Source organism: Phoca vitulina, unplaced genomic scaffold, assembly GCF_004348235.1.
Source record: "Phoca vitulina isolate PV1807 unplaced genomic scaffold, GSC_HSeal_1.0 scaffold28, whole genome shotgun sequence".
Classification (NCBI taxonomy): Eukaryota; Metazoa; Chordata; class Mammalia; order Carnivora; family Phocidae; genus Phoca; species Phoca vitulina.
The window spans coordinates 14946003-14969946 of NW_022589731.1; the positions used below are offsets into that span (position 1 = coordinate 14946003).

General features: G+C 38.4%; 1 protein-coding gene across 3 annotated transcripts in view; it reads right to left on the minus strand.

The window, feature by feature from the left end:
• Positions 1 to 498: 498 nt before the first annotated feature.
• The window catches only part of FAM204A (family with sequence similarity 204 member A), a 32102-nt gene continuing 8656 nt past the window's right edge, over positions 499 to 23944 (minus strand). For 2 of the 3 annotated variants that reach the window (XM_032423272.1, XM_032423273.1), the window contains exons 6-8: positions 15369 to 15458; positions 1076 to 1182; positions 499 to 730 (exon numbers count right to left, since the gene is read on the minus strand). In XM_032423272.1, coding sequence (XP_032279163.1) covers positions 679 to 730; positions 1076 to 1182; positions 15369 to 15458 — 249 coding nt within the window. In that variant the 3' untranslated portion in view covers positions 499 to 678. Of the gene's footprint in view, positions 731 to 1075; positions 1183 to 1900; positions 4332 to 15368; positions 15459 to 23944 lie in introns of those variants that run through there. The other variant, XM_032423274.1, reaches the window with a different exon arrangement.

The following is a 23944-nucleotide window of genomic DNA, read 5'->3' on the forward strand; positions in this document are numbered from 1 at the left end:
CATTTCCAGGTAGAACTGAAATTTAAATCATCGTCCAAATACTACATTCTGACCTTTTTAAAATTATAATATTTTATCTGAAGGTATACAAAAATTAATCAATTGCTTTCATTATTTGACTATGAAATATCAATTCTACTGCCTCCAATAAAGAACCAATAATTACTTTTATAACATTAAGATAATTAAAGTCACTTGTAAAGACAGTATCGAGACTTTCTTGCAGTTAAGACTAATCCATTATAAACAAATGCCAATCTTAAAAACACGATTCCAGAATAAGTGCAGTTATACACTGGGTACAGATAAGAAAGAACAAGGAACTCACTGGCTATGCTACACCAAATGGATGAAAAGTAAAATTGATTTTATACTGGAGGATTCAATAAATAAGTAAATAAACAAATAAAGTCCTATCTTTTTTCCTGCTATGTATGCTTAGGGTTCTTGTACAAATAACAGAATGCTCCATCTCATTCACTTCAATAGAATGAACTCTTTAGAAAAAGACTGAAAAGATTTAATAATCAACTCCCAAATTTTATGCTTATTTTTCCGATCTATCAGTTTCCTGACGTAGTTAACATCAGCAGGTAAATCTTTTCAGTAAATTGAGGAGTTGAAGACTCAAGCAAAAACCCAAGTCAAGACTCAAATGTCTTGAGGAACTCTGGCAAGTTACATATATCCCATGTTGCTCTTGGTTTCCCATCTCTTCTTTGCTTCAAACCTAAAATAAAGAACATAGAAATCTCAATTTATTTTGAAATACTTTCCTAAACATGCTTACTAAGTGCCACAGTAAAATAAACTTAAAACATTTTCACATACTCCATCGATGACAAAATAAATATCAAAAAGGATGAAGAAATGCCTCCAATATTTATAATATGACAAACATGCAGCAAAGACACAAAGAATAAAATGAGTAACAATCACACACAAACTGGATTCATATGATGTATTCCAGGAGTTCTGTAATCCCTATGAAGTTCCTAGAATTACCCCCATGCAAGTTTCTTCTTTTTACGGGCAACCTGTGAATTTTCAGTGTCCTTTTCATCTCCAAACTTACCCCCATGCAAGTTTCTTCTTTTTTCGGGCAACCTGTGAATTTTCAGCGTCCTTTTTGGCTTTTACAAAGTTGTGGCAGGCAACCGCCTTGGCAATTTTTACACCAAGCTATGAATTACAAAGGAGAAAAACAAACAAAAAAAAAGTGAAAAGAAATATTCCAGCTAATGTAAGAATTACAGTCATACAGAGAACTTGTGGGTATGAAAGCCGTAGCTACAAATTAGAAATTCTTATGCTCAGGCCCCCTTGAAGAAGCAAAGTAAACAAATGCACAGATGCGGCCCATATTTCCCTTACCTCCCACAGACCCTATACCCTGGTTGTACCAGCCTCCTGGATGGAAATCCTTCCCAAACCAAGGGCCCTTGAGGGTCCACAAGGATGTGATGAAGATCTTCCAGCTATTCCAGCATTTCAGTAGGCCAAACAGGAATTTACCCCTGATAAGGCTGCGCAGACTGACAGAGACATCAAGTTTCTTTGCTCTGGGCTAGAATTATAGCAACTCAGTATGGTCACATCAGTTATCTCATGCTGATCAGAAGCTCTGATTGGCAGTCATAGATGTGATTAATAAAACATGGGAAAGCTAATTACTGCTTCATAAACGCACTTCGTATGATGGGCAACAGCTTTTAATTCACTGATAGAAAACAGAATATAGGGGGTGCTAAGAAGCGAGAAGGCTGGGCACGAGGACCACAGTACCTGTGTTCCCTCTGTGGGCCCCTCTGTTCCTGCTCAGCCTGACACCCATCTGCCCCAGTCTTGTAAGGTCCGATCAAAACAAAGCCTCCTACCCACCCACCCACCCCCACCCGAAGTCTTCTCTAAGTTAACCTAAAACAGTCCTTGTTTCTGTACTTCTCCAGCCCTTCAGCCTCTCTGCCATAACCTACAGTTCGCACACTCTGCTCTACACAGCTCTCTGGCAGCCAAACTTCCTCAGCAAGTGTCTCCAGGACAAGCAGGGTGATCTTCTAGTTTTAGCAGCTCTGATTTTCAAAATACCTGCCCATATGGATAGCTCAAAAGTATCTGTTATGAACCCAGGTTGGACAACAAAGGCTAAAAATCTCCTTCTGGTGTTCCTTTCCCTTTCTATCCCTGGACTCACCCTAATGCACATGAGTGGACAACAGACATGGAAGAGAAGAAAGAAGCTGGAAGTCACTGTCAGATCAATGTGGTAAAGCCCGAGTTTTAGGGACCTGCTGGCCAACAGTGAGGCATCGTGGGCGGGTTAAGAGCACATGTATGAGAAGCTTATTTAGGAAAGTGAGGTTTGACATGCTTGACATTTCTTTCAGCTTATTCCGGAGAACAGTTTCCTTTAGGATGAAACAAACAAGTAGGAATCAAGCACTGCTTGGGGTTTATGAAGGACAGCACACACTGATTTCATTTTCCAGTCCAGGTAAGAATATACATAAAGAATGGAAGCAACCCAACAATCAAACCGGAATGCTGAACTGGTCAACACCAATAGGAAAGCCACTGACGAAAGAGGGCTCAATTGTAACTTAGGAGTGCACTTGAGAAAGCAGACTGACCTCAGAGTCCCAAAATTCACACCAATAGGACCAGCACCACTACCTTCATCATCTCTTTTCACAGGACAACATTCACTCAGCAAATATCATGAGGGCACAAAGGCACTGTCTGGCCAGGCATTGTTCGGGGCGCTAGAAGTACAGCACTGAACAAAACCAAGCTGATTTTCACATCGGGGGCTAGGCAGAAGGGGCTGCTAGTGACATTAACTGTTTGTTTCAATACTGGCCTCCTTCCCTTGGTTGTCTTTTTGTTTCCAGTTCTTCATCATAGAAAAGTTCAGATAAGTCAACTAAGAAAAGGGTAAGAATCAAAGGGCTGGAGCGTCACCATCTAAGGAGAAAATGCAACCAGAAAGACACTGTGGCTAATTTATCATTAAGATGGATTCCACGGAAAAACTATCCATTTGTCATAAACAACAAAAACAGGTCAGCGCCTGTCAGGTTAGGCTAGCCAAAACCGTACCTCCCAAACAAATCCCCAGATCCCACTGGCTGAACTTTTATTTCTTGTTTCACTTCTACTCAGCCGTGGCATGGCTGGGCTCGCCTCCATCTTGTGGCACCGGCATCTCAACATGTGACTTTCAAGTCTGCTGCAGCAGAGGAAGAGAAGGCTGGAGGGTCTCACAATGGCTCTTCAATGCTTTAGTCCAGAAGTGACACACATCATTTCTGCCCACAGTCCTCTGGTCACAACTATTTATACAGTTCCGCCTAAAGTAAGGCGGCTGGGAACATGGGGTGCTGTGGGCTCCCAGAGGAGTAGCAGATGCACCTAATAAACTGTCCACTGTCATAAAACCCACCTTGCTACCTGTGTTAAGATGTATGCCATGTCTCTCCACATTCCTGTAGAGTATTTAGCATCTTCCCTGGCCCTTACCCTCCAAAAGGTAAAGTGTAGAACTCTGTGTTTTTCTATTTAGCTATATTCCCATGTATTATGTATCAAATGCAAATTTGATGTATGATATAGTTTTGCCAAGTCTACCTCCCAACAAAAGTCCCATTTGGCGAGTTTATCTTATATTTAAATTGAGCCTATACTCGGAGGATAAAACAAAAATGGTCTGAACCATATCTGCCATGTACCATTAAGCATGTGAAAAAATTATTTTCTAAAACTGTTGTAAATTAAGAGGTAGCTTACATTTTTAACTTATTGAAATTTCCCAACATGGGTTTTCTGGATTGGGGATCGATAAGCCAAAGAGTACCTCAATGTGTTTGATTTAAATGGGACTCATCATCTCAACACGGTCACATACCCTAAGAAAGTAAAAGCTTTTATTTTCTGGCAACGTTAAGGCCAGGCCAGCAAAATCAGCATCAGAGTAAGGATTTAGAGCATACGTTCCATAAGACATAGTATAAATTTATTAAAAATAATTCATTAAAACATATAAAACACATATTTACACGAGAGGGCTTCATCATTTCTGGGGACTAAGTAAATATAATAAATGGCTGGGTATATATAGGTAATACTTTCAAACAGACCTGTTCGTATAAAAGGTATATTTTCCAACCGTATTTTGCCTTGGGTTAGGTTAAATGGAATGTTCTTCAACTGATAAACATTCAACAAGCCTGGTCTATGTATTTTACAGAATGAATCTTTTAGCTTGTAATGATGATGAAAAGTCATTATCAATTTTGTGTCCTTCACATGCTTAAAATGTGTTTCACTTATTCCTGTGGAGAAAGAAAAAAGAACAGAAATATTTGGAAATATAAAAGGATAATAAGATCTATGGAAGAGACAGTTGAGAAGAAACTCATTTTCCCAGGCAAGATGACTAACCCGAGTTCCCAAAGATAAAAGAATTATCGTGCTATGTTTCAGTATTACAAATAATATAGGCCAACAAGAATCTCCCTTTCACTTCTGTAAAATGAAAAATGCATCTTCATGCCCAAAGTAAACATCACAAAAGCTTGGTCAATGGTTTTCATATTTAAAAAAAAAAAAAAATGTTTCGGGTCATCAGATAACTATAGCAACACAATGTGGAAAGAAAATGTTTAAAATGAATAAAAATATATACAGAATTTCTTGTATGTGTAGCCAAAGTATCAGCATTTTCCATATAGAACATCCAATATTTTGCTGCATTTTAATTAAGGTGTCTAAACATTATCACAAAGAACTGCAAATTGGTCAGAGCAAGCGGTAAGGAAAATTAAGCTCTAAAGGCTTTTTATCACCATATTTCAGGAACCAAGGGTGTAAAATGTTCTAATTTGGGATATATTAAAAGCCATAAAAGGTCTTTCAAAAAGATTAATGGTACTTTGCTTGGATTTAAGATAAGGGCTTTAGCTGGTTGGAAAAGCAGGGCCCTGGCTGGACCCTTGGGGCATTCATCTTTACAGCCACTTGGAAGATTTGTAAAAGCGTCTGCATAACCTCAAGCAAATGCACGGCGACATTTTTTTAATTCCTTTCAATTTTACAGGTTTAGCATGTGTAAATCATATTGGGTTGTAAAATAGATATAATGGCGCATCTTGTAACATAGTAGAGATTTCTAAAAGACAAACTTTCAAAATAAAGTTGGTTTTTCTTGCTAAACCTGTGCCATTCTAAAGTTTGCCGATAATCATTTGCAGCATCTGATTCAAACAGCTTAATCTAGCGTAACTGTACACTTCTTATCCATTTCATAAAATATTTTACTCATCTCAAAATTACTAGCTTGTAACAGATTTATGAAGTTTTCTTCCCTTTTGAACACTTTCAAGGCACTTATTTAAAAATACCAATTATCATACTTTAACTTTTTATGGAATAATAGGTCTCTATGAAAAATATTTATGCCATTCTCTTTTGTTCTTTAATTAAATGAAAACAGATGTTTTCTGAAGTAAAGCGGAACCATTACTGGAGTACTTAAAGTGTTAAGGTCTTTAATTTTTATATCAGTTTGGTCGACAATTCCTGATTGTCTTTACTCAAGCTCAACATTAATGTCAAGCAAGTTACCTAGGAGACGAAAGAGATCAAAGAGACAAAAACCCCTCCAATGTCTGATTAATCAAGCCTGCAAACAGCTTATTTCTTTTAGCCTGCATGCAAGTATGAAAATGAGATTCTGGGAGCCGAACATTGTGCAGATTTGTTCATTCTTATCAGAACAAAGCCAGCGGCAGCTTATTTCATGGATCATTGGCACTGTCATCAGTGCTACACAGAACGGGTGACAGCTCCTCATTTTGAGGCTTGAACAAAATTAGCAAAAAGTCGGCACAAATTAGCCTCTCATCTTTTTGGTAATATGACATTATTCATTTACTTTTTATCCAATTTTTAATTTTTTCCTTGTCAGCTATCCCTTTCTAGTGTCTCTTGCATGGCATCATAAAACGCCTTCGTAAAAACAAGCATAGAAATAGCCAAAGTTGAAATAACATGGAAAGTTCAAAAAGCAAATAAGAAAAAGCTCTTCCAATGACTGATGATGCTTTGTGTTTAGAACTTTCAAAACTCTGCACTAATATTGATAAATAGCTCAGAACACATGCAGCTAAGGAGTTTTATGAAATTAGTAGTATATTTCAATAAAGAATATGATGTGGCTAATGTTTCACTCAAACCCCAATGTAATGTGGTGACGTGCTGTAGTAAATTTGGGGTGTCTGCACTGGGATGGGTCCTGTCCATGGTCACACCTGAGATGCCAAAGCTGTGATGACTGCAAACAGGCCATGCTCTCTCCGGTCAACTTCTACAAGTCATTTTCTGTTATAGAAACAGACTAATCTCCCTGTCATCTTAAAATGTGCATTCACAGGTTTACACATTTGTGTGCTACATCTACCTGTGTGTGTACAACTGTACAAACACCTCTTACTTATTTTTGTACCTCAACTGTCTAGGAGTTAAAGCCAAGTAGTTTTTATACTTCAAAGCATACCCCAACAAATCCTGTTTTTCAAACACATCACAGAGATATTTATATATACCCATATCATACATATATTGTGTGTGGGCGTACACATATATACACTCATATATGATACACCCTGCAATTTATAAAAATAATATGTGTTTGGTTCATGAGGTGTAAGAAGATATACTTTGATTCCTATACTCAACTTTGATTTCACAGTGAAATAGTTTATATAACACCTGTTTTAATGAGGACTATTAAGGCTTCAAATCATATGTAGATTACAGTAATCCAAAGGAGGGCGAAAAGATGTTATACTGTTGAAATTACTCCTGGATATAGACATTTATATTCAAGCAACTTATCCCATTCATAAGGGAAAAAAAGCATTAAAAAATTAACCATAAGCTGTTAGATGCTTTACACAGTCCCCATAAGAAAGACAGTTTTTTTTTTAAAGAACTGTAGTACTGTTTTCAGCAATTTCTTTATCTCTGTTCTTCTAAGTAAGAAAGCTTATTAACAAGCTTTGAACTTAAAATCACATTTACAATAATGTGCCATCAACAGTTTTATAAGCTAATTAGAAAAAGATTAATTAATGACTGGCTGCTAATAAAATGGCAATCATGAAGAAAGAAACCAAGGGTGCTAAGCTTCAACTACCACCAATTAAGAGCTAATTACAAACAAATTATATATGTGTTTTGCTGTGGGCTTTAATTTACTAAAATGGTTTTAATTAAAAGAGAAAACATGCTGATTAATTGAACTGCAGAAAAAATCTACAGTATAAACTGTGCTTTGTCTGTCTCTTTAATTAGACTTGTAACATCTGAAATCTTTTCTTAAGGTTTGTTAAAAGCACAGATAAACATAATTAAAAGAGAGCATAAGGAACACCATTCTAGGTGATCACCCAATCATACTGAAAAGGTTAAAAGAAGACATCCTCAATGCAAGGAGATCTAAGTAGGCACACCTAAAACCTGAGAGGAAAACCCATCACTCGGCCCCATTTTTATTTTTCTCATGTTAACATGCTCCAACTTCAAGGCTATACACAATTTTTTATGGGAATGAATATATCTTTAAACTCAATGTAAAGGAATTCAAATAGCTAGACCTTCCCTTACCTGGATAGGCACAGCTTATTACCCATACACTCTGCTAACGGTTCATCTATATGAAATTACTGAAATTACTTCTAAGAACTAAGAAGAACAAGGCTTCAAAGAATTAAAACCACCGTTTAAAAGCCCCCTGGACTACCCTCAGAGTACACAATGATACACAGAAGAACATTTAAATTAAAAAACCACTGAGAAATGACCGAAGTTAATGAAAGTCAGTCAGTTCTAGATGATCCTTAACAAACAGCCCCCCCCAGCAGAGAAGGCCCAACTTGCCCAGGTGGCCGAGCACACTGCTGCTGCAGAAGGCTGCTCAGGGAGGGAGGGCTTTGCTCTCCTCAGTCTCCTAGAGTCCTTTCCTCTGCGAATCAGTGAAATACACCACAAAGAAACTGGTCCTAAACTCTCCTGTCTAACTGGAAAGAGAAAACAAACCAACCAACCAACCCAAAAGAAAAAGTAAGGGACAGAAGGCAGAGCAGTAACATTTCAAAGACATAAAAAATATTTTGCAGGCATTAGATGACTTTGTATGAAATAATGTATTCTTCACCTACACCTCCTGGTACTAGCAACAAAAATAATATCCTTCCTATAAAAATGAAATGTTGAAATGGACATTTTAGAGTCTATATATATATATATATATGTAATTTAACGCATTTTATTTTGTATACCCAATCTTCAGTGGCAAGAGATTGCAATAATTAAGAAAACAGAATGTACCTGCCATCCTTCTTAGAGTCACATGTTCCAATGATAAATTCTTATAATAACTAATTGGAATATACATTCAGTTTCACATCTGAATGAACTGTTTTACCTTTGGAAACATGGTTGTTAAGATATTTCTACCCCAAAAAAAGTATTCATGAAAATGAAAAGAAAATAATTTTGCTCTCTGGATTACAGAATAAAAGAGCTCAGAATGACAAGATGCGCTTCATTGTAATATGTCTTTCAATTCATCTTTTTTTTTTTTTGGTATGTAATGCAAACATATTAGAGCTTTCAAAATAGCAATGACGAAACTAACTTTAAACTTATCAAGTTTGACAGAATCTCTATTTCAAAAATTTAAACAAATATATCAATTCTGAACCCTACACATGATAATGTTCCAGGTACTCTGACAGGTAAATCTGCCAAAATTGTATTATCCAGGGGGGGCGGGGGGGGGGGGACTCAAGCTCTTATTCCATTAAGACAGCACCACATGTATGTCAACATAAAACTAAAACCCAAAATGAAAAGAGTGAATTGTAGCCAGAGTCCTCTCAGAGAAACCAAAGCCGAACAATGCAGTGCACTGGAAAAATTCTGAACGCGAGAGCAAGTGCGGGAGCACTCACGGCATTTCTGAGAAAGGACCACTTCTTAGATGTGAACCTAAAATGCAGCAACTATCTCTTCCCATGTATATTTGCCCCTCTTCAATGAGAACGCCTTCAGATTTTTTAGGAAACTGCTCTAGAAACAGAGCTTAGGCTACAAATTAATAATCTCTCCAAATTAGACAGCATTTCATTTATTTACCTAGGGAAGAACACAACTCAATCAATTCAAACATTAGTTTTTTTAAGAAGGCCATTCCCACCTTTGTTATTTAAATATTAACAAACTATCCACATTTCACCATTATTAACTTTACCTATGTTTCAGAATCCGAAAATTTAAGTCGTCTTATTTAACAAAATTAAAATTTATTTCTCAGTTTAATTCATACTGCCAATGTAATGAATGCCCTTTCTAGGTTACACAAAATAATTATCATGTTACAACATGAAGTACTGATGCTTTCAAAGAATTAAGTTTAGTTGGTGCTGCCAAAGACCATCCTACTAGAGTCATTTACAGAAAAAATCATCTTTAAGGGCTTTTAGCTATACAAAGTTCAAACAAAATTCACAGGCAACCTCTCTTTCCCATTCATTTCTACTCTGACACTGTACAGTTAGAACTGAAATCAACCTGAGCAATATATCTAGTTAATGTAGATGTGATTCATTCCATGTTGTAGAAACTCACTGCTGCCAAACCAAGGGGGTTTCATTTATCTACAGCGGACTAACGTGAAGATGCCTAGAGAAAAATTCTCTTTCCAAAATGTGACATTCAACCTAAGTGTTGCCTACTTAATTAAATTTAGGCTTTTAGCACTTAATTTTAAAACATGCTTCTGCTGACTTCTATTAATTGGTATAATCTGGATTATAAAAACGATAATGTGTCAGAAAAGACCAGTACCAAAGGATGGAATTTTTAAGGATCACTATCAATGAATGGAATGTACTTCCAATTCAGGCCTTAGGTTAACAAGCCACAAATATGCTCAGATACTTTGTGTGTATGTAAAACTGATATATTTTTTTCAAAAACAACTTTTTTTTTTTTTAATTAGAACAGTTTCATCAATATGACACAAACCCAAGTATATTTTCCCGCTATCTCTCCTCCAAGATTGTTAATGACAAAGAAGTATTTAATCAACAGGAGGGACAGTCCCAAGGCGACTACATTACTACATGGCAAAAACCAAAGATGTTAGCAGAATCTAGGCTTCAAACATATGAATTTGATCTGTTCCCTCAAACCAGAAAATATATATCCTTGATGTGATCGTTAATTTAAGGGAATGTGGCTCTGGAAAAATATGTATTTGCTATGCCACAATGATAGTGCATGGACAAACAGCATACCACTGTTTTTGTTTTTGTTTTTTGAGGAACTATTTTCAAGGCTCATTCGCAGGCATGGTTCTACTTTTGGCTTCATTTTTTTCAATACTGATGCTGCCCTATTGGTTTCACAGGCTTATAAATGTTAAACATCAAAAATTAGTTTCACTTATTATGGTTGGAAAAGGCTTTAAGAACTCTGGGATCTGTGCCTCTGAGCAGAGGCTTTATCAGCAGGTCCCAGTCACTGCTTCTTGAAAAAAGAAAACAGAACTGATTAAAAACCAATATACCTGATTTCCAAAAGGACACCTACCATGCACATATACAGTTAATTCATAAAGGGTTTCTGCCCCAAACTCACAATTACTTACTTCTCAAAATCTCATCTCTCATATCCATGGTGATTGGCACCAAGGGGATAAATACGAAAAATTAAATCTCAAACTAAACTATTTATTCAAGAATTCCATCTTGATTACTTTAGTTATTCTTCACGGGTGTTTAATGAACACGGCATCAGTATCTTTCCAAAGTCTGTGTCTGAACAGCAAACACTTTCCGGATGTTTTGCCATTTATACAAGGAAAAGGATAGAATACATTTTATTTTCTCTTTTAATCAGAATTCTTTAACCCCACACTAAATAAGTTTAATTTATTTTACTACAATCAGGCATTATATTTGTACGGAAGTAAAAAAAAAAAAACACTTGAGAAAAATGTTTACTATCCTTGCAAGTGATGAAAATATCCTTTATTTCTGAAGCAATCTCATTCATCATAAAGGTAATAGGAAATAACACTCTTTAAAATGGAAAACACCTAGTCAGTGCCATGCAATTCACATTTCTACAACAGCAGTATAACAAAACATAAAAAAAGAAACCTAATATCCTCAAAGAAAACACACATCTCTGAGGCTGGTAAGGAGCTACTTCTATACATTCTGACACGCAGCTTCCAATGGCAGAGGAAGGAAAGCTCACGAGTGATTCCTGATGAAGCAGGTAAGGAGGGAATTACATGCAACTGCTGGTGAGCACAAGGCCACGGTGACCCCATCCCCTCCCAGTGCATCATTTAAAAAAACTATATCCAATTCTCAACTGTCCAGGTTTTACTGCAAGATTTAACATATACATAAAAGATTATATAATCCAATATCTCATTTAAGACAAATTTTAGGTCTGGTTTGCCAGGTAAAGATGAAAAGTACAATTAAATAATATTTTAAAAATCTAGTTTGGCAACCACCACAATAAGAACTGTCCCAAACAGTAAAAGAATCAGCAGTGGATGCTAAAACTAGTGGGTAAAGTATAATGACAGAGAGAATATTTACATAGTCTCAAATTATCTCCCATCTCTCCATGAGATACTTATTAATTACATACGGGAAAACAGTAACATTATAATAGTGTGGAGAAACCTGGGGACACTGCCTTAAACCAAAAACTCAAAAGTAACATCATTAATAAATGGGAAAAACAGAAATCATGTGCCTCCTGATATCTTGCATTGAGAAGGACACAGCATCATTTTTGTGATATTCCTGCCAAAAATGCATGAGGAAATAGCAGACAAACCAAAACTGAAGGACATCCTACAAAATAACTAGCCTTTACTCCTCAAAAATGCTAACGTGCTGAGAAAAAGACAGACTGAGGAACTTTTCAGATTAAAGAAGAATAAAGAGACTTGACAACAAAATGCAATGTCCTAGACCTGGAAAAAGAAACTCTTCTTTCTGCTTTAAAGGAAATCAGTGAGACATTTGGCAACTCCAAATGAGGTATATAAATTAGAATGAATGGCAAAGTAAATGTTAAATGTTAACATCTTGGGCACCTAGGTGAAGGTAAACAAAATCTTTGCAACTTTCTGAAAGTCTAAAATTATTTCAAAATAAAACTTTCTTTTTAAATCAAATGTATGCAACTCTTAAAATTTCAGCATTACTAACTTTACCTAGAAAACACACAGAGTCTGCAGTAAAGTAAATGCTTCTCTCTGAATTCCCCTTGCCTCAGATGGGGGTGCTAATCAACAGAAAAAGACAAAAGGAAAAACAGCCAGCCATGGATGGGTCATGTGGAGCCCACATTTTAATGCTGCAGACTAAGCCTTGCGTTATTCTTTCTTGTTACCAAACCAACGTCTGAGAAAACTTACTGACCTGGAGCCTCTGGCTGAATCACAGTCACCTTGTTATTTGGCAGAGATTACAAAATACACAACTCTCAGGTCTTCCAAAAGGAAGAATGGACAAATAATGACATGGGGACATCACTTTGTGGAGTCCCATGATCCTTGAGGGAGAAGTAAAGACAAAGAAGTCTACAGTGTTACTGAAAACAATCAGGAAGCCTAAGCCTAAGGCCCTGCTGGTTTTATTATGCTTCTATCCTTAGCTCTCCTGGACTATACACTCATCTCAGAGATCAGCCACATGCTAATGGTACAACATTTACTGGAGAGCAAACAGTCACAAATACCCACAATTTTTAAAGGGATTCAAGAGACACCTGCTCAAATATGTGGCACAACATGGACCTAAGTGGTACATTTAAGGACCGGTTCTCCAGAAAGTTTTGCTTCTGATCCAAATGAGGTGGATATTCAGAGAAAGCTGCCAAAAGCTTCCACACCTGCCTATTCAGATGTGACCAAAACTCATGACTGGTGTTGCTGCCCTATGCACCTTTCAGATTCTGAAAGCCCACTTACCCCTTCAGCCACTACCTCCATCGTATGTCCTATGTGCCCACCCCTCCCCATCCTTGCAGCCATATTTACTTTACTCAATGGACTCTCTTCCAGCTCCAAAGCACGTCCCTCCCCACCCTTCTCTGACATTTCAGGGTCAACTCCCCAAAATTTGAAGATGAGATACACTGACATAACTTGCTGTACTGCGTACACCTGGAGGTCACCCAAGAAACTTAGCCACTGCCTCTCACAACAGTTCCATGGAAAAGTAAGTTCCAGGTACCAAAATAGTACCAACAAACATTAAGTGCTCTACTGCTGAAGAGAATTTTAAAGATGGTCTTTAACACAAAGCTGATTTGTAGAGATAAGTGCCAGGTAAATACCAAGCTGAAGAAGCCACTATAACAACTGCCAACCGACACTTAAATCCTAGAGAGGCTGTGGCGCCGTTCAACATACCATCAAGTTCATTTTATTAAAATGTAGTAGGGGTGCCTGGGCAGCGCAGTCATCAAGTGTCCAACCTGGTTTTGACTCAGGTCATGATCTTAAGGTCATGAGATCAAGCCCCACGTGGGACTCTGCAAAATCTGCTTCAGATTCTCTCTCCCTCTCCCTCCCCCCCCGCCCCCCCCCCGTGCCATGCTTTCGCACCGATGCGCACATGTGCTCTCTTTCTCACCAAATAAATCTTTAAAAAAATGTAACACCTAAATCATTCTATTTGAAAACAGAGTGATAAAATGCTATTATATCCAATTATATATTATAATCAATAAAATCAAAATATGGCTACTTTAAAGATGAAAGAGAGCAAATGTCAAACTTAAAGCACAAGAAACATCATAAGCCGGGAAGGGAAGAATGAATCTTACAAGAAAAAAGTAAACATTAATTGTTTTTTAATGTCACTTTTTGAAACTGCCGTTTGTGCTGCTTCTTGCCTAAGTCCCAAACTTAAGCTCCAAGCTTCATAATTTCCTGTAGATTAGCCATTTAATAAATAAGTACACATACACAGACACGTTACAAACAGAAGTATTTACTGTGACAACTGAACTTAAAGGCTTGTGGGAAAAAAGATAACTTCTGAATCCCGAAGCCTCACTTCTGGACTTGTTTATTTCCCTACATAAAAACATACACCTCCCAAGATACTTATGGACAGCACCCAAAAATAGGAAACAAACCAACAAACAGCAATCAATAGTGGATTTTTTTTGTCATCGGTAGATGAAGAGCAAAATGGTGCTTCCACAGAAGAATATACTGAAATAGTTAAGTTCGTCACGAGTCTCAGTTTAAAACACAAGCTCACCTGCAGGTGAGTAAGAAAGAACAGGGCACGTGGCCAGCTGTTCGCACAGACGACCGACGGTGTCTCCATGTAATTAAACCCCAGGGAGTCTAGTTTAAGAGTAAGGTGAAGAACATAGGGATACACTAAGAAAGCTATGGTAGAACTTGTTCCCTAAAACGGACAAAAAAGAATCACAAAACACAAGAACAACAACACAACAATGCCGATATGAGCTCTTTATTCTACGTGTGACTTTGCCTAGTGACACCCAGCAGCAATGGGAGAAATATCCGCCCCCCCCCCCCCAAAAGGTGCAAGTCAGAATCTTCTGAAAGCCCTGTGTACTTGGAAAAAGAATATTCAATGTATCTATTAGTTTTATATTGTAGACTGTAAGTTTTAAAAAGCTGAACATTATTTAGGGCTGAGGGAAAAGTTTAGAATATGCAGTAAGAAAGCATTTGGGGAAGCGAGGGCAAGGAAAACCTTGAGGTGTGACATTAGAACACACAGCTGCCTTCAGGGAGAGTTAAACCGAATTAAAGATGCAAATAGAAAAAGAAAGCTAGTCTTTTAATCATAACTGGCAAAAAAACTCTCTGAACTAGGTGAAATCTAGGGTTGAATATCAATCATGGATTATTTCCACCATAAGTTTTAGACCAGAATAATTTAAAAACATTAAAGACAAAAATAAAACCCAGCACTTCAAAATAAATGGCAGCACGAGAGGGAAGAAAATGGGCAGAAAGGAAAATCTAAGAGCTAATATTTGAGGGGCGCCTGGGTGGCTCAGTCGGTTAAGCATCCGACTCTTGATCTCAGCTCAGGTCTTGATCTCAGGGTGGTGAGGTTCAAGCCCCACACTGGGCTCCACACTGGGCATGGAGCCTACTTAAAAAACAAACAAACAATAAAGCTAAGATTGAATATCTGAATACCAAACTTAACTCACGGTCACAAAAAGAACGTACATTCATTTTAGAAACCTTGGAAACACTACAGGTGACTCACCTCTCGAGTAGCGAGCTGGTTACTGAGCTCCTCAGCCTTCTCAATGTTCCACTCTTCCACAGCCTGGTCTATGCTCTTTTCAAGGCCTGACTAGAAAGCAAAGAAACCTAAAGCTTAAAAGCAGGAAAAAAAGGCAAACATTTGCTGGCAAAGACTATGTCACAGGTCTACACCGAACACGTTATATACGTAAATCATTTATTTTTCACGATGACCCCTGTGGTAGTTGGTACCACTCCAATTTACTGATGAGAAGGCCACACAGAGATACCAAATGGCTTATTCAAGGTCAGATAACTTCTTGAACTAAGATAAAGGAGATGCCAATACAGACTTTTAGGACTTCAAGGACTAGGCTTTCCCTTAATAACAATATAATATTAATGATAACAACAGTTAAAATGATGGCATGCTTATTATGTAGTAGACCCTAACTTACTACTATAAGAAAGCTCATTTATCCTAACCTCACAAAATACTGTTATCCTGTTTTTGAACATGAGGAAACCAAGGCCTCAGACTCACTAACGTGGCCAAGGTCAGAGTCTGGAAGTGGTAATGCCATCACAGGAATCTGGGTTTGCCCAGAGCCTGTGCTCTCAACCACCGTTTTTCTCTGCCTCCTTTCTCTACTGCCCCTTCCTGTAGCTTGTGGCCCTCCTTCAACAGCCCCTCTAGTCTTTGACGATGGGTATTAAGTTGGATATTAAATAGGGGAAGAATGTTACATAAGAGAACAAATTTTATTTTCCTATGGAAATGTTTTTATTTACTAGGTGAAGATGCTTCAGGAAATCATAATTAAAATTTTCATGCGATTACCAAACAGATGAGGTAGGATTCATCATACATTTATGGAAAGACGCTTAGACTTAAATAATTGAGGTTAGCTTGTGGAAATAGTTACCACAGAAAATAAAAAAATATTTAAATGGTCTAATGTATGCTTCTCACAAGAAAATTTTGCCCTAACAATGGCTTAGCCAGTGTGTCCTCCGTGTTTTCAGTTCCCAATTTCTCCCTCATCTAGTAAAAGGGACCCCAAGAATGCCTCTGCCTGTCAGTGCACTGCTTGATTATACCCATTAACCACGAGAAATTTTGTTCTTGAGCAGCCTCTGTGGAAACAAGGCTTAAAAATGCCTATTTACACACACACACACACACACACACACACACACACACGGAATACTAGTCAGCCATCAAAAAGAATGAAATCTTGCCATTTGCAATGATGTGGATGGAGCCACAGTGTATTATAAGTCAAAGAAAGACAAATACCATATGATTTCATTCATATGTGGAATTTAAGAAAACACATGAGGAGCACCTGGGTGATACAGTGAGTTGAGCATCCAACTCTGGATTTTGGCTCAAGTCATGATCTTGAGGTCTTAAGATCGAGCCCCATGTCAGGCTCCTCACTGGGTGGGGAATCTGCTTGGGATTCTCTCCCAACACCCCCTGCTCACTCACACCCTCTCTCTCAAGTAAATAAAACTTAGAAACAACAACAACAAAACAGATGAACATATGGGATTGGACGGGGGGTGTGAAACAAAGAGGGAAACAAACCATAAAAGACTCTTAATGATAGAGAACAAGCTGAGGGTTGATGGAGGGAGGTGGGTAGGGGACAGGCTAAATGGGTGATGGGTCTTAAGGAGGAAGGCACTTGTTATGATGAGCACTGGATGTTATATGTAAGTGATCAATCACTAAATTCTACTCCTGAAATCAATATTATACTACATGTTAACTAACTAGAATTTAAATAAAAATTTGAAAAGAAAAAATGCCCACACATAATCTGCTCAAAAAGATTACAGAACACAGACCAGTAAGGTTATCACTAGTGTCCCTGCTGAGTGAAGATCATCCCTTCTCACAATCCCTCACCCCACCTAAGGACTTGATAGGATGACACACTTATCATCCTTGCTCCCAACTGTAGCTTGAGACCATCATTCAGTAGGCCTTAGTCTCTGATCCTAGGCCATGTGGCTCTCCTGTCCTCTTCCCATTCTGGTCCTGTGATCACCAATCAGTGTCCAGAAATTCTTTTTTGGGGGCGCCCAGGTGGCTCAGTCAGTTAAGCGTCTGCCTTTGGTTCAGGTCATGATCCCGGGGTCCTGGGATCGAGCCCCACGTCAGGCTCCCCACTCAGCAGGGAATCTGCTTCTCCCTTTCCCACTGCCTCTCCCCCAGTTTGTGCTTTCTCTCTTCCTCACTCTCTCTCAAATAAATAAATAAAATCTTAAAAAAAAAAAAAAGAAATTCTTTTTTGTATTTCTGAAGAACTCTTCTCACCGTCCAAAAAACATCCTGGACTCACTTTTCCAACATCCTTCATCCTCAGGGACCTCTAACTAATACCCCACCCCAGAGTCCATACTCTAGGCCAGTGACACTCCAAGTGTGGTCTGTGCACCTGTTCAGGTCTGTGAACGGAGCCAGTCTATGAACTGAGTTTGTGCCAGAATGCAAATCAACTATGTGACTATACCCAGCTACATGACTATACACAACTTTGACTTTTTTTTTTTTTAAGGGGAGAAGGACAACAAGACTTTCTCAAATCAGGAAGTAGTACACTGAGCTATATTCAGATACAAGCTCTGTATCTCTTGGAAGACCAATACTTTGAAAAGGCTTGCTCTGGGCCATGCAATAGACATTACCTGAAAGCTCTAGTTCCGAAGCTTTTTAAAATCTGGAATTCTCTCTGAACTCAAGATTCTGTCCTTTGACTTATCCCAAGTTTCATAGCCAGTGAACCTGCGCTGTCTTCATTTGTAACCCTGCCCTGGCACCACTGTATTTATTCTCAGAGTCCTTCAGTCCCTTCCTGGATTCTCCTAGCCTCCCTCTCTGGCCTGCCGCCCATGATTAACCTTTTCAAACTCTAAGCCAGGAGTTCTCAAAGTTTAAGTCTGGACCAGCAGCATGAGCACTACCTGAAAACTTGTGAGAAATACACATGCTCTGAATCAGAAACTGGGGTCGAGAGCCAGCAATCCGCTGATGCTAACCAGGCCGGAAGTTTGAGAACCACTGATCTAAGCGATACCTTCAACTTCCTCCCACATCTTACCTTGTTTTGGCTATTCCCAAGCACTTGTTTCTACCAATTTCACATCTCACTCTTCCTTCTTCTCAGTAATGTACTCAGTCCTAGGGCTTCAATTACCTCTTATAAGCTGCTTTATAGATCTCTAATTCGAAACATCTGACCTCTCAACTATACCAACATCTCTATCTCCAGCTACTTGCTAGTTATCTTCATACTGAAGCCTTGCAAAGGTAGGGTCTCCAACTTCTTGTGCCTAAAAATAAGCTCATCACTTCCTGCCCTGCTTCCCCTTCAGAGCTGACCACCCACTTAGTCACCCCAGACAGAATCCTGAGTGGTCTTCAATGCCTCCAATCCTTTGTTCTTATTTTAACTCTTTTTGTAGGGTGTCTCATGTCTCCTTTCTGGGCTTCTTCAAGGCCTCATCATCTCCTGTTTGGAAGATGATAACCTTCTCCAAACTAGTCTTCTATCTTTCTGAAGTAGAGATACCATGTCATTAGCCAGCTTGAAAACATGATCATTTCTTTATTCCTTTTGAATCGCACCCAAATCCCTTCACAATAGGTTCCCACAATGCTTTCTCAGCCCCATCTTGGGCAGTGCTGTACTTCCCAATCTCTGGTCACATTTACCATTCTCTTATTGTCCCCTGTGCATCTGATGTGTTTCTACTGGAAAAAATCTTAACCATCCTTGTACATCCCATGTCAAATGTTACCTTCTCTACCTCTGCAGGTTCACTCACCAGTATACACCCACTGACCCTGCTTCATTCTGCCCCATGCCCAGTACCGAAGTGCCTTCTACACTGCTCTCCCCATGCTGTGCTGTCACTGCACTCCATGACTCTCTTCAGCACCTGTTGGTCTGTCTCACCTCCTGGGTTCCAGGCTCACCAAGGGCAGACCTGTATGTCACTGGCTTGGTGTGTCCCAGCACCTAGCCCTGTCTTCTCACACAGGAGGCGCTCAGTCAGCCTCTGTTATTGAGTTAACGGTCACAGTGCAGTAATCCATGGTTGCATTAATACTGAAAGGGTCCCACCCAAATGAGGAACATTCATTACCTAACCACTGCTTTGACAAGTTCCCAAGAGAATTCCACAACAGTAATATTGGGGTAATAGTACCCCTATGATTAAACAAGAGCTGCATTTTCTTGTACTTCTTGATGTATAAATCTTTCCCACCACTGGAATATGCATTTCTTTGAGGGCATGGAGAGTATCTTCTCCATCTTGGACTCCCAGAGCTTAGCACACACAGTCCTTGTCTCTAGAACTTTATTATTTGTTTTTACAATAGAAATAAAGTATTTTAGTTAAGAAATGATAATAAATGGGCTCTCCTTCGGCACAGAATATTAGGTATCTCCTCAAACACATATGAAAATAAAATACTAACAGCAAACTTCAATTTTCCCTGAACCACCAATTCTGGGGGAGCCAGTTACATCAACCCAGACTTAATCTGTCCCAACCTTTCATTTCAGCAACCTGGTCACTAATGGCATCCATTCTTGGGCCTGCCAGCTGATTCCACATTAACAGCTCTATATGTTTCCCTCCAATTATGTAGGTTTCCTAAGATTAGTTAGACCTGGGTGCTGTACTACTTCACTCCAGGACCTAGAGTATCATAGATGAGTAAAAAGGAATCCACTCTATTTTTACCACCACTACCCTAAATAAACCAGTGGTCTGCTTATCAGGTCATTATGATGCATCAACTTGCGAACCTACCTTTGGTTATCATGGAGCCACCGTTTATAGTTAATGTCCCAAAGGTAGAAAACAAAAATATTCCCCTCTTCTAGAAACTTATATGAACTGCTAAGCTTATAAGTGTAATTTTCACTTAAAAAGAAGTCAGCTAGGGGCACCTGGGTGGCTCAGTCAGTTAAGCGGCTGCCTTTGGCTCAGGTCATGATCCCAAGGTCCTGGGATCGAGCCCTACACTGGGCTCCTTCCTCAGCGGGGAGCCTGAATCTCCCTCTCCGTCTGCCTGACGCTCCACCTGCTTGTGCTCTCCCTCTCTTTGTCAAATAAATAAATAAAATCTTAAAAAAAAAAAAAAAGTCAGCTAAAACTACAAATCTATCTCTTCACCATCAACCAACTCCCATTCCCCCAGCCATTCAGAGCACTGGCACAACAGAGTAGAAAGAGCACTGGAACAGAAGTCAGGAGAGGTGGTCACAGCTCCCAGCAAATGAGATTTCCTTAAAGGAAGAGCAAAGCCTCAGTTTCCTTCAAGGAAATGAGACGACAGGCCTGATAACCAAAATTCTCTCCTAGATATAAAATTCTACTTACATATTCAACTTTGTTTTCAGCTCTTCTAAAATTTTTTTTTAATTCAACAAAATTTCACCAGATAGAACTGTTTCTTTTTTCTCTCCCTTTTCCCCTTTTTCTTTCTTTCTTTTTTTTTTTTTTTTGGACAATTTATTTAAGTAAAATATAACAGTTCCTTTTGGCTCTGAAAAATTTCTGGTTCCATATGCACACCCAAACTTTCTGCTTCTTTAAGATATTAACATTGCAAATACACTCAAAATGCTAACATTACTAAAAAAGAAAAAAAAAAATCTTAAGGTAAAACATTTCCATCATCTTAAGACCATAAGTTAATAACGGTTTACAAAGAACATGGCTGATGAGGTCAGACCCAGGGGTTCAAATTCCAGCTCCTCTACTTACTGGCCAAGAAACTTGGTGATTCCTAAACCTCTACAGGTTATAGTTACCTCACCTGCAAAAAGAGAGTAATACTACATCCTCTGCAAGTTTATGGTAGGGGTCAAAGAAAATATATGTAAAATACTGAGCAAAACTTTAGAATATAGCATCATTTGATAAATAAACTGTTCATATTATTTTATCTAAATATCAGGATACCATTAAAACCAAAAGAAGGCCTAGCTCCATATGGCTACAGGCCTCATCATAACTCATCAAGGCCTCAGCCCCAAGCATAAATAAGATGCAAGAATTCAACTTTGAGTCAGTAAGTAGTCTCATGAAGTAAGGTCTGATTACTTAAGTCTTCTAAAAAATCTTAAGTTGAACCCAAGAGTACCTTTACTGGAATTATCTCTGATGTCTCTCATAGCACAGAAGTGGGACTATGATACTCTGCAGGGCCTCGGTGTGCTTTTTGTCAGGAATCAGAATTTAGCTTAAGATATATACACCTCAATACAGTCAAACAAATTTAGAGATGGCACTTTGGCCATAGGTGGAAAAACATCCAAGGCCAGTATCTAACAGGTTCCCACGAGGCCATAAATAACCTCTAATTAACAGTTTCGCTGCAGACGGGTCAAGGAGACAAATCTCAAAGAAATGTATGGGTATGAGGTTTCACATGAAGGACCAATCATCCACATGTGCATATGCAAAATCTCTTTTAACATGTGATTAAAGCTCCTCAGTCAAACTGAACAATATATTTCTATAGAAATTTTGCTACTAAATATTTGGATAATATATTCTATTTTTAAAGCTTAATACAAATGAACTATCCACTGAAGTTTGCTGTGACTAATTAAACCTAATATTTAAGGGAAAAAGAATTAGGCAATCTCTCCATAAAGAAGGGGGTAAAATAAAGAACTAAGAATTAGCGGTGTTACCTTTATGTATAAATCATACCTACTTAAATTATTTGGGGTTTTTTTTGTTTTTTTAAAAGATTTTATTTATTTATTTGACAGAGAGACAGCGAGAGAGGGAACACAAGCAGGGGGAGTGGGAGAGGGAGAAGCAGGCTTCCCGCTGAGCAGAGAGCTCGAGTGGGGCTCGATCCCAGGACCCTGGGATCATGACCTGAGCTGAAGGCAGCCGCTTAATGACTGAGCCACCCAGGCGCCCCTACTTAAATTATTTGAATCACCACCTGGGGATCAAAAGATAATGCTTTGTAATTATGTAATTGATACCAGGGGAAGTCATGGTACCACTCCAACCCTCCCCTCCACCACCACCACTTCTGCCCCCTCCAGACCACTACCCTACATCCCTCCCCCACCACCCCCTACCCCCTACCCAGGCAGTCTTTTATCTCATCTGTGTATTGGAGTTCCAAGTAAGATTTTGGTTGGAAAAAGCATTCTACTAAAAAAAATAAATTTGAAAAAAGCTACACTATACAATTAAAGTTTCTTCTCATAAACAACTAAAAAAATTATCAAAGACATTGTGCAATTACTCTTAAAACTATTAAAACTTAACTCTAGTTTTTCAGGCCAAAAAGTATACATTAAGTATATATAAAACTACTTCAATAATGACTGCTGACTAATCAAGCTGATTCAACTAAAGAATACTTGAGATATTTGTAATGAAATTAATGAGTAAAATTTGTTCTAAAGAAATTCCTACAAAGATTCAAAATAATTATGTTGTGATTACAGAATTATTAATAAATCCCAGAACTACAGAAATACTATTATAGCTGTAATTAACACAAAGAACACTTTAAAACAGCTTTGGATATTAAGAAAATTATATTTAAAAAAAAAAAATCCTCTCTGCATTGTCAGGAAAGCAGGTGACAGCAGTGTTGTAAATATACATCCTTGGTTGAGCAAGTTTTAGCTTGGCAGTGTTCCAAAAAAAGAAGGAAGGAAGGAAGGAAGCAAGCAAAGAAAAAAGGAAAGAAAACATGGGGGTGGGGGGTACTACACAACAGACACAGATTAAGAAGTTTTGTTTTACCATTCTTGAGGACTGAGAGAATACAGAATAAAAGGGCTCTCTCAGATATGGTAACAGATGAGCCTCTGCTCCAGAGAAATAAAATAATGGACTAGAAATCCATGTGAATTCTGTCCAAATCGCATCACAGATTTTCATGATCCTCTCTGGATTTCTTGAGCAGTAGCTACTATCGGCTTGACTTACATTTATTCTTAGCTTTTATCTTGGTGCCTCCAACGTAGACATTCTTTAATGTCTATTTACTCTGTTGGATTCACAGTAGATTTTAGCATGACAGCAAGAGGGGCGCATGTAAAACAGGGAGACAGTGATCCCAAACCAAAGGAGAAGTGCAAATCTGTGGGCGCGCACTCATGCTGAACTACCAAGAGAATATGACATAATCTGGCCTCACTAAACACTTCTTTTCCTTTTATGCTTGCATTTATTTATAGAATAGTAAGTGCTGGCAAAATCCTGGGCAGAGGCAAGCCTGGCCAGCACCAGTTTCCTTGTTTAGAAAAATGCCATAACTTTCTTAGTCAGCTGTCATTCGTACAGAGCAATGTCTACTGTTAAGAAAATCCAAACTCATAAAATAGATTGAGTGATCACAAAAGGATTTAGAGAGGACTTCCCTTAAACAGAAATCTTGTTTCTAAAATGTTTGACTTAAATTTCTTTTCCTAGAGTCCATCTAATGTATTATGTGAAACAGAACACTAGTTCATAAAACTGAGTTGTTTAAAAGATTTCACACGTCATTCTAACCTTTATTAAGGTTACTCCATACAAATC